Here is a 12,158-nt window from a genome sequence, read left to right on the forward strand (position 1 = left end):
AATTGGATTGCAGGGGTCTGCAGAAGTAGAGAGAGAGAAATTATGGCAACGAAATGCTGGTTAATTTGGAAGGAGCGATATCTTAGGATTTTTGAGTCAAAATCAACTACTAGTGTGCAATTGTCCTTAGCATTCCAGAGACATTTAAATTTTTGGTCCCCATTATAGGAAAATATTGTTGCACATCATCATACTGGAACTATCTCTATCTCTGAACTAGATAGGACCAACAACAATAATGAACAAGGATGGACTACTCCTTCTCTTAATACATCTAAAGTGAATTTTGATGTTTCATGGGTAAATTCTTCTTCTCCTGCTGGTTACGGTATAATATTTCGTTTTGACACAGGGATAGCCATCCAAGCTTCAGCTGGGACCTTCAATGCTTCCACTGCAGAAGAAGCAGAGGCTCTGAGTTTGCTAGAAGTGGCTAAATGGGTAAAGAGTATGGATCTCCAAAATTTATGTGTTGAAGGTGACTGCCAGAGACTCATTCTTTATGCTCAAAAAAAGCCAAGCAACATTTTTTATGGAGAAATCAAGCCATCATATCAGAAGCAATGAAGATCTTAATGTCATGTTATAGTTTTTTGGGTATCTCTTTTAAGAATAGGAAATGCAACAAAGTGGCGGACATTCTAACAAAAGAAGCACGAAAAAAGAACATCCACAAACAGATTTGGTTTCATATGCCTGAATGCATTTCAGATGCTTTACAGTCAAATTTTCTCTTTTCATTTTTTTTGGATATCTCTTTTAAGAATAGGAAATGCAACAAAGTGGCTAACATTCTAGCAAAAGAAGCACGAAAAAAGAACATCCACAAACAGATTTGGTTTCATATGCATGAATGCATTTCAGTTGCTTTACAGACAGATTTTCTCTTTTCAATTTCAAATGGATTTTCCTTTCCTGCAGTAGGAGTTAACAATATGTTGGTAAGGGCCAATATCTCAAACTAATGTCATGAAACAAGGGCAACCAACACTTTGAGTAGCTCTTTGTAACCTGCTTTTGTTTCTTTAACCAACTTAACTTCCAAAAAAGAAAAAAAGAAAAAAAAAATTAACCATTCTATGGGATGGGGAATACTTCGTTGTACAAATATATTCCACTTTAGTCCCCAATACATCAACACCTTCATATTTATTTGTTCGACTGGTGTGATGTTGAGAGAGATTTCTGGAACCAGAGAGCTAAATGGAGCAATGAGAGGGGAAACACCACCTCCAGTTTAGGGAAAAAAAGAGCTCTGGTTCCCTCCAAAAACATGCGAATCATGTAGGAACAAGTGCATACACGAATATTCTGAATATCATCTGTACTATGTAGCAGGTTACACTTAGGGACTTAACAGGAAAAGAAAAAAAGACTACCAAACAGATAGAGATCAATTTCAGACAATGCTTAGTTCAACAAACAACAAATGGAAAAATATACCATTATATACAACAGCCTCGCCACCACCACTACATCTGAAAAAAGAAAACATAATCTGTAGGGCAAGGGAGGGAATTAATGAATTCTCACTTTGTTAAAAAAAAATCCTAACAAGCTCTGCATCCACTATCAGAGAAGATTAACTTGCAAGTAAGTCAAGGCGCTTCCCTCGATCTACCACAAAGAACCTTCTTTCCCCTTAAAAGCAGCTTCCACCATCACCGGCCCCTCGTGAAGTAGCGGAACACCAAGCGGTAATAATTTTCAACGTGGCAAACCAAGAAACTAGTAGATGATATTCTCGAAGATTAATCACTCACCCAAAGACTAGTTCAGTTAGCTGTCATCATCAGTTGCCCCTATGTATGTGAGTTCTGTTCTTCTAACTCTAACTGCTCCTCTTAGCAAGCTACACGCCTTGAGATTGTTTAGAGATGATGATGGTGGTTGCTCAGCGGTACCACTAGGTAAAAGACCAGCAGCAACTACCACGTTGCTGCTGCTGCTGTTGTAATTACTACTACTGCTACTATTGGACAAGGTGGGACCACTGAGCAAGGAACTCGTCCCATCTTCTAACAGTGTCCATGGGTCCACTTCCATCTCTTGTTGATCGAGCTGCTGCAACAGTGCCGATTGTGGCTGCTTTGCCTTCCCTGTCGTATTGTTAATAATGGACCTAGCCGCCAAACCAACAGCAGGATTCCTCTGGCATGATATATTTAGATTTCCTTGGTTTAGTACACCAGCACAAGGAGATGATGAGATACTCGTAGACTGAAGCGCAGTAACAGCTGTAGATGAGACCGCTGGTTGCTGGCAAGAAAAGAAGTATGGCATGTAAGGAGGGAGAACTGGCATTGCAGACTGAAGACGCCACCGAATTGTCTCTGGTAACTGCATGCAGTCCAAGTCATTCTGTATTCCGCATTATAGAACATATCACAAGACAGGTTTTGTAATCCCAATTCATTCATCAATTTGGTGGAAGAAAATGAAGTAAAAAAAAAGAAAGAAATGAGAAACACGGATCTCACCTGTAAACTCTCCACTGCCTCACGATCAAACACAGAGTCTCTAGCAGATTTTATAGTTGACTTGGAGGATGGTTCAGACTTCAGCCAACATGGCTTGCAGTTGCCCAGTAACCCATGAAAGACGGACAAAAACCACTCAAAAAGACTTTCACCAGCGAGATCTGGGGTTGCTGCAGCCGAAGCTTCTATCATTGGTGAATCTGCCATCTCCCACTTGGCTTGTGCGTGAGAACTTTCTGTGGTAGGTGGATAGAAGGAAATGATTGCATCTGCATGCACCACCCTACTTCCAAGGAAACGAAGGATGACTGAGGCAAGCATATGCCTCATATTTCGACTAGATGGTTCCCTGGAAAATGAAATTAAGACAAGGAAAAAAGAAGCCACCCAAATTAAATAATCAGTAAAAAGACAGCCTAATTCATTCTTACACAGTGGATCTGAAATTATCTTATGATGTGTCACTCATAATTCTCTTTATTTCTTTGGAATTTTGTATTTTCATAAGCAGACAACGTGGAAAATTTCAAGGAACAGGGTCCTAATTGTTAAGCAGTGTCTGGGTGAACACTTCTAATAACAGTGATACTTCTAATAACAGCTTCACAGGTATGTCTAAATGAACTTGTAGCTAATCCTAAGTAATACTTGCAACCATTCTCATTATTCAATAAAAACAGCAGAGACTAATTTAGAAATAAACGAGGAACTTTTGAGACATTCTAGAGAGGAAAATGTTTACTAACCCAAAACAGAAAGCATTTGAGGAAACGAAAAAGTGAAACACAAGTATAATACTTGAAGTAAAAAATTTGAATGTGTGATTTTATACCTATCAGCATAAATTATAGGAAGAAGTCTCAAGAGGAACTGCAACCGCAACCATATAGACGCCCGCAGTGCTGCAGGAGAGGGTGGTGCAGAATCAGCTACTGCTGCTGCTGCCGCTCCTGCTAGTCGCCTTCCTAGTCCAGGGCTTCCTCTGATACTTTTGCGACTAGTACACTTGTTTGCAGAGCCTTCAACTCCGGAAGGCGCAGAGCCAGTGTGCTTACTCACAGCACGAGTAAGTGCAGTTACGTGTTGCTCAATATTATTCATCTGCTTGATCAATTCGCTTGCAAATGTATTATGTGAATCACTGGAGCTCCGGTCTATGCATGGGAGAACCAATTCTACAAGAGCTTTCTCAGTAACATACTGTTGGCTAGAATTGAAGCCTTCAGTATCTGAAATTTGAGAATTTGTTTTTCCTAATAACCTCTCAACACCATCTTGAATAACTTCCCCTTCTTCAAGCGAGGTGGCCGCAGACTTCCTCTTATTTATTCTACCAGGCAAATGCTCTGTACCGTAACTAGCCCATCCCCATGGTTTCCAAAATTGAACTTTGGTTGATAGACCTCTAAGCTGAGCAATGTTGATGAGGCGTTGCCTGATAGACTTTCGTCCATAGAGCACATCATGACCAGCTAAGAACCATTTTGCGTGCAACAACAGAGACTCCTCTAATGACCTCCCAAGAAGATGAACAACTTCTGAGTAAAGTGAAGCAGCATCGGGTCTGACCAGTAACCTCGTCAGGACGATCTCAGTAAAATTGTTCTCACTTTCCGACAGAGCAAAGTTGTCAGAACTCGGCGAAAGAGCTCGGATGGCCTCCACTACAGAAGTACTACTGGAGGCTTCAATTTTCTCAATGAGAACTTGTTCATTTAAGAGAAGCCTCAGCTCAACCCACTGCCAATGAAACTTAGCCGGTTGCAAAGTGTCCAGAACATGTACAAGCTGGTCAAGAAGCCTCTTTCCATTTTCATTGCGCTGTGTGTTTGGTTCGCCTTGCAAGCTAGTTGCACGAGTTCCATCATCTTGCAGCATTTTACAATCAAGCACTGCATTCAAGAAAAGCCTCCCACGGAGAGGAATAACGGCCAGGGTTTTCAAATGTTTGTCTGGAATCTGCAATTCAAGAACCGCTGCGAATTCTGAGTCACCTACATCAGAAGCCAGAAGCTCATAGAATGCATGCGTGTCTCGAAGACACACGTCTCTGAATGGTTGGTGTTTGATAGCATCACCTATGGCTACTGCTAGAGATATGTGTACATCTTCACGGGTAGCGATGTTGTTGACAGGGATGTAAGGTTTCCACACCACAAGTGCAAATATAGAATAAGCAGGTGGGAACGCCAAGCTAAGAGGAAGCATTCTCTGCATCCTTGAAAGAGCTCGTATATATGGCTCGCCAAGGAGCTCCGCAACCAATCCATCAGATATTGTCCTGCAATTCCCAACAAGAACCCTAAACCAATGTACATATACTTCTACAGAGTTGTCAACCTTTGAAGCACCGATAGTACGAGAAATTCCATTTGAGCTGGATTTCCCACTCTTAATCAGATGAAGGACATCCAAGCCTTCCCTTAACCTAAATAGAGCTATCATTCTCTCTAAGCTTACAGCTCCATGAACAATTGACCCAATGACAAGGGAAGAAACAGCCGCAGCAGCCTTTACTGCCCTACTAACCACTACCTTCACAGGGTTGTTCAGAGTATCATTTGACGGGCTGGTATTGGAATCATGAACATCAGGGGAAAGTTGAAATTGATTCCGAGGAGCCTTCAAGGGAGCAAAGGCAGCAGTAACAACAGAAAAAGCTTCTGCTGCAAGAGCTATCTCAAAAGCACGGGTTTGACGCTCTCCAAGGGATTCCTTGAGTATGCAGAGGCAGGTTATGTGAAGGTGTACAATGCATCGAGCACAATTTAATGAACTTATGGCTGATTGAAACTTTGGGTAATTTGTGGTAGATGTGAAGTCCGGCATTTTAGCAACAGCGGGACCTACATTTCCAACAATTGCAGAAACAGCAGAAGCAACCAGAGTTGGATCCCCTTCCTGAGCTGGGCCACTATTCTGCCTAATACACTCCATGAGACCCATGACTATCTTCTGAGCTCTTTGGTGCACGTCATCCAGTTTATCTACACCGGAACCTTTTGGAGTAGCAGCACTGATAAGCTTCCTTTCTTTACCATTAAAATACTGCACAGCTTCGTCAACTTGTCTTTGCACTATCTCTTTCATATTTGGACCTGCTCGTGATAACCTGCCGCTCAATTTTTGACGTAAGTAATCGTCAGGATCTTGAACTCCAGTGGGAGTCGCAGGTAAATATCCAAAGTCACCATCAAGTGTTCTTCCAGATTCAAGTTCAGAAAGAAGTTTATGATCGCATGTTGCCTTGAAATGCTTCTCCCATCTTGCCACACTATCCACATTTCTGTATTTTGTTAACAAGTTTCTAGCATAATGAATGAATGCTGAACCACCAGCTTCTCTGCTATTAGAAGCAGTACCGGTCGCAAACCGAAGCATTGTAGCAGATAAAACGTCAGGAACAAGATCCGATGCCACAAGTACATTCTCATACCTGCATCAAACCCATTTGTCAGGCATTCAGATAAATGGCTTTATTGACAGACTGATATTTGTATGTGTGTATATATATATACATGTAGGTAGGCAGTCAGACAGAAGCAAAATGGTACCAATCAAGATAACCCTTTAAGCAGTAAATCAGAAAATCATATTTTTTATCGTCTAACGAAGTTCAACACCGCATGTGTACCACTACTAAGGATGGGATCTCTAGAACTGCTAACTAGAGATATGCAGTATTATGTACATTAGAGATATGTGGATAATAAAGCAAAACAACGGAAGAGCCTAACAAAAGATAAGAAGGATCGCTGCTCAAGTTTCAGAGGTACGCTTTAGAGGATGTCTGCGCCAGAACAAAGCCAAGTGTATATTCTAATTACATGAGGTCAGTTCAAAGTGACATACATATTAATTCAGTACATATATGTTGGGCTTGTTGTTTCAAATTTTACATGCTTTCTAAAGAAGACGATGAAAAGTTACCAGGGAAGATTAGATGAAAGTAGCATTGATTTCATGTTAAAGTTGTATTTCTTATAGAAGTCAAAATACTTTACAAAATCAAGGAGGAACCTAAATGGGAATATTCACCCCCCATGCAAATATCACGATGCACGGCGATAACCATCCCTAGTTCCATATCTCCTAATAAATTTGACAATAATCACAAGACACGGCACATGCAAAAGCTCATCTTGTACAACATTTTGAAGAGAAAAAAAATTAAACGAAGAAAATGCAGACAAACAAGACAATAGCTTTTTGTTACGCTTTACAGAGCTTTATTGATGCATGAACAAAATTAAGGAACTCAAAAACTAGGCCTTCCTCATTATATAGTGTTGGTGAAACCCCTGACAGCTTCACACACTCCATGAGAGAACGGTGTGCCCGATAAGCGCACAAACATCGAACACAGTGGACCACTAATAAGTCGTCATCAGTTTACTGACGTTTCTATATTTCTGTGGAGCTTAGTCTCCAATATATTACCTTAGGGGCAATATCAAATGATTCGAATAAATGATAAATCTACAGCTAAATCTCTCACTTTCAACTGAACTGAATTTCTAAGATTCAAGGAAGGAAGTGCCGAGTATTAAGATCTGTACTGATATATAAAGCCAAATAAAACTCCAACCCTCTTCTATTTTACGCCAACAATAACTTGTTTAGATGTAAATGTGGAACTAGTCAAGAAAACAATAAAGTGTTGGGTACTGATTTCAACAAAATTACCGTAAGACTAAATAGCTAGATATTGTTATGTCAACCTTCCTCATTTTATAGTGTTGGTGAAACCAATGACAGCTTCACACACTCCATGAGAGAACGGTGTGCCCGATAAGCGCACAAACATCGAACACAGTGGAGCACTAATAAGTCGTCATCAGTTTACTGACGTTTCTATATTTCTGTGGAGCTTAGTCTCCAATATATTACCTTAGGGGCAATATCAAATGATTCGAATAAATGATAAATCTACAGCTAAATCTCTTACTTTCAACTGAACTGAATTTCTAAGACTCAAGGAAGGAAGTGCCGAGTATTAAGATCTGTACTGATATATAAAGCCAAATAAAACTCCAACCCTCTTCTATTTTACGCCATCAATAACTAGTTTAGATGTAAATGTGGAACTAGTCAAGAAAACAATAAAGTGTTGGGTACTGATTTCAACAAAATTACCGTAAGACTAAATAGCTAGATATTGTTATGTCAACCTTACAGAATATGAAAAATACTGATTTCAATAAAACTACCATAAGACTAACTAGCTAGATATCGTTATGTCAATCTTACAGAATATGAAAAATGAGTGCTTCTTTGGAACATAATTCCTAACTACAATTCTATAAGTAGAGTCGGTGAACTAAAACTATTCACTACATAATCAAAGGCCTTCCCCAATATGCTATAGGAATGGAACAGGTTAAAGAAAGAAAAGTGTAGGCATACCTCCGGATAGAAGATACGAAAAATGTCTCCCCTACTTCACAAGCCTGGTTTTCAATATTCTTTGACAATAGTGTAGAGTTCCTACCCCCATGGACAATGGAATTTGCACCAGTGAGAACCTTTGGTAAAAGCCATAGCAGAAACTTCACCCCAGATATCAAATCACACGAAATATCCAGCAAATATAGTATAGACGATAACTCATCCTCACCAAGCTTCCACGGCACAGAAATTCTGTCCTCAACTGGAGATAACAGAGTGCTTTGACCAGCTCTATTACCAGCAGTTTCTGTCCCTTCGAAAAGCTGCTTGACATAGTTTATTAGCCAGAGAGTAATGGTCCTCTTCTCAAGCAACCGCAGATGTTTTATAGCTTTTCCAATATTAACAAGGTCAGTCAGGCAGCCATCTGTAGAGATCACAACAGTTTGTTTAGATATTTCGCCTTCTATACCTGTTCTGTGACGAGGACATGTAACTTTGGTACCACACATGTGGCTCGTTGATGCTCCCTGGCTACCCTCAATCCTAGCAGCTGCTAACTGCGCTAAGCTTTGAGTTTTACGAACAATTTTCTGCCTACCTCTAGAAGGATGTTTGGCCATTTTGGTCGGCTGGTCCACCTTCAATGGCTCTAACACTGGAGATTTAAGTCCTTTCCTTACCCACCAACTGTCTAGATCATCTAAAGCAGTATTCATAGACGCAGATGCCTGAGGGAATGAATTCCTTTCAGCGCTCATCTTTTGCCTCTTTGCCCTCCTACAGTCCTCGCAACCAGGTGTTCCTTCCGCTATATCAACCTTGTCACCAATTGACTTGAAAGGCCTCTTAAGGTACCCTTGAGATTCATCTGCTTTAATTTCTCCGAATGTGGAATGCGGATTTGGAAAACGGATGAAATTTATAATAGCAGTCTTCAGTTCTGTAATGTTACCCTTTGTTTTCACATTCCTGGACGACGAATCACCGCTCTTCCAGGAATCAAGAGAAGTACGATTATCTTTCTCAGTCGAGGAAACACAGTCTGTACTCGTTCTGTTTTTAGACTGACCACCAAGAAATCCATGAAGTATGAGATGACGCTCACTCGAGTAAACTGACATCGTCTCCATGGACATTGGAATAAAAGCACCTTGCGCCTCCTCAGAAGCTTCGCGTAAACACTGCCCCGGAAGCTGCTTTAACACTTGGTAGTGACGTTTCTGCTTGTCTGAATCCAACGGTGTTTCACCCTTGTTCATAATTCCGCTAACTAACAGCTGCCTTACGTAGGCCTGCGGACGAAAGATGCCTGAAAGAATGAGTTCCACAATGAGCAGTTGAAGGCGCTTGCAACCTTCGCTTTTTTCCACTGTGTGTTGATCTATCCAGCAAACAAGAATATCATGTACAGGGCCAGGACTTTGGAAACAATCTGACGAGCCAGTAGAACTGCCTTCATAAAAATTCTTGGGCTTTTTCTCAGAGGAAAATGTATCTTCTACAACAACAGTGCCGTCAGAAACCTTACCAAGATGTCTGGAACCCTCAGCAAGGCTGTTACTATAATTATTACTATTGTTATTGGTGTTAATTTTACTATTACTATAATTATTAATATTATTGTTCCGAGTTTCAGAAGAACTACTGGTTGTTTTGCAGCGAACTGAGCTGCTTGTGCTACATATATAGTCATTTTTCATCTTCAACAGTAGGGCTGCCAAGTAAACTTGGGAGAAATCATGTGTGCCTGATAATTTCGTGTCACGAGAAACACTACTTGTCCTACAATCCCTAAAATCACAAGTAGCCCACTCGCAAAGGAAAAATATAGAGCAAATCAATGACGCGCTGACTGAACTAAACCACGTCAAGGATGACCGTAATGATGGACTCACCGCTGCAATCCAGCCACATCCTTCACCAACTCCTTCACTCCCATCAAATAAATCCTCAACAAAGAGAACATTATAAGCTCCTCTCACATCTCCTAGTATTAAAGCTTTATCCAAAGCTTGCAGAGCTTTAGCCACACCATGACCTTGGACCCCAGGGCTTACAGCCTTCGCAAGATTGTCGGCGCGTTTTTTTATGGAAGAAAGAATGTTGTCTACTGACGAGAACCGAGAATGGGCATCTCTTTCTTTGCCACCACATAAGGACTTTCTAGAAGCAGCCTCCTCAGGGACCTTACTAGGAGAGAAGCGTCTACTACAATTCACTGAATCTGATAAATATACACAAGGTGGAATTGGAACGCAATCCAAGGCAACTATTGTATCAGGCACAGCGACAATCAGATAACGGAGCATTTCAACTAGAGCACAAGAAATGTAAGCCTTCCGAGAACCATCAACCAAGTTAGACTCCCCCGGTAAAGATTCCTCCGGTATGTAACGAACGGCTAACTCCACGAGACTGCGTGCATATGTTTGAGATAGAGCAATGCTCTCTATTATGCTAAAAACAATAGGCAATAGTAACTGGAACGTGTCAAGCGACACTTTTTCCTGGAAAACAGTAACAGAAATGACATTGTTACATAGAAGCACTCTGTAAATTTAGAAGGACCATGCAAAGAAAGTAAGAGAAGTTTTGTTAATTAATCTAAGAAATAAATGAAGTTCCCACAGCAGCGTAAGAAAAAATGAATGATCAATGACCTGTAGCTGCAGGAGAACCCAGTCAATGATGTGAGAAGGAATCAGCAAACGCTCTGCATTATGAGATTGTAAGATGCGAACCATGTACCACCATTTAAAATGAATGGGGGGGCCCTCCCCATCAGGAAGAGCCGTTGATGCTGAATCACCACCTTTGTTTTGTACAGAACCAGAGAAAAGTGTGTTGGGGGAGGACTGGTCCCTGCGTTGTGCAGAAGAAAATGAAAAATCTTTGGTACCAATTTCATCGAGAAGGTGCTGCAAGTACTCAATAACATCCTTCGTCCAGAGCTCTGAGCGAGCTAACTGTGTCTTGTCAGGTGCACCAGGTGAAACGCTAGTTGAGCCTGGACGAACCTGCATATTTTCAACTTAGTTAGACATGTTTTAATACAGAAAAGATTCGGAAACTTGAACCACAGCTGAACAACTAAACTATGATTCTGGCTAATAAAATCAAACCTGGTTAAGATAAGTTATTTTAATAAACCAAGTAGCTTTCAGCAATGGTACATTCCGACTAATAAGAACTTCGAAAAGAGATCTTCTCCGGTAACCATGAGGCACATGATCGGCCAAAGAAAGCAGCCGTTTATGCTGCTGTGACAACCCCTGCATAGGAATAGAAAGAAAGAAAAACGAAAATATGTATCAGCTTGCCAGTTGTATCTGACCCACAGAAATCGATACCACATAAACATGTGTGAAGGCTATTGTAAGCATCTTAAGTAAGCCCTCTAGTGAAGCTAGTCAAAACATAACAAAAAAACAACTAAATACTACTCCAGATAAGAAACTGAGCTACTGGTAAGATACTATTCCCCTCCAACCAACCAGTACAATGCCCTTAAAAATTGTCTGAAGATTCCGCTCTTGAACAGACTGACTACATTGTGCAGTGAGGCTCAGACACTCAGCCTTGATGCATTCTCATTTGGTTTCACGTTAAGGGTAACAGGTAATTATGTTCCATGTAACACATTTTTGCAATGGACGGACACCCTATTAACATGCTGAGCTACATCCTCAGTTAAGCTCAGCCTCTCAGCCTTGAAGCATCTCGTAACGGGTAATTATGTTACATCTAATACGTTTTTCCGCAATGGAAGAGCAACCTTAGTTTTGTACTAGTTTGAATAGTTAGGACAAGTTGTTCAGCCGATAAGAAAGCAAATTCATAGTTTACCATCTATATGATCTTGCAGCAAGAATCAAGTAACAAATCAAGATTCAAGAATACAGAAGCTACTGAGGATACACGGAACATACTCACCATGCATGCTATTTCTAATTGTAACAAGACATAATGCTTCAGCAACATACCTCTATCCATTTTTTTCGGAAATCTTCACCTGAAGGCCTTTGCTCAGGAAAAACACAAGGTTTAGTTAGAAGAGCACCAGAAAGAGGCACTCCATAGACCTGACCTGCCTGTTGCACACCAGAAGGAACAGACATCAAGTTCAGAAGCTTACGAACCAAGTGATGAAACAAGATATTTTCTAAAAATGTATGACACGCGTAAACTCTTGCATGCATACAAATAAAAAGCAGTATCTATCAGTCTTGTTGTTAAGAGAATGGGATGATATAATCATTTCCTGCTTCGCAAGGGTAACAAAAAAAA

General features: G+C 40.6%; 1 protein-coding gene across 2 annotated transcripts in view; it reads right to left on the reverse strand.

Moving 5' to 3' along the window:
* Positions 1-1,282: 1,282 nt before the first annotated feature.
* LOC113299119 (mediator of RNA polymerase II transcription subunit 12-like) overlaps positions 1,283-12,158 on the reverse strand; it is a 16,517-nt gene continuing 5,641 nt past the window's right edge. The window contains exons 7-13 of one of the 2 annotated variants that reach the window (XM_026548063.1): positions 11,855-11,962; positions 10,994-11,143; positions 10,532-10,888; positions 7,887-10,378; positions 3,313-5,916; positions 2,481-2,829; positions 1,283-2,340 (exon numbers count right to left, since the gene is read on the reverse strand). In XM_026548063.1, coding sequence (XP_026403848.1) covers positions 1,780-2,340; positions 2,481-2,829; positions 3,313-5,916; positions 7,887-10,378; positions 10,532-10,888; positions 10,994-11,143; positions 11,855-11,962 — 6,621 coding nt within the window. In that variant the 3' untranslated portion in view covers positions 1,283-1,779. Of the gene's footprint in view, positions 2,362-2,480; positions 2,830-3,312; positions 5,917-7,886; positions 10,379-10,531; positions 10,889-10,993; positions 11,144-11,854; positions 11,963-12,158 lie in introns of both variants that reach the window. The other variant, XM_026548062.1, reaches the window with a different exon arrangement.

The sequence above is a fragment of the Papaver somniferum genome, chromosome 7 (genome assembly GCF_003573695.1).
Source record: "Papaver somniferum cultivar HN1 chromosome 7, ASM357369v1, whole genome shotgun sequence".
Taxonomy (NCBI): domain Eukaryota; kingdom Viridiplantae; phylum Streptophyta; class Magnoliopsida; order Ranunculales; family Papaveraceae; genus Papaver; species Papaver somniferum.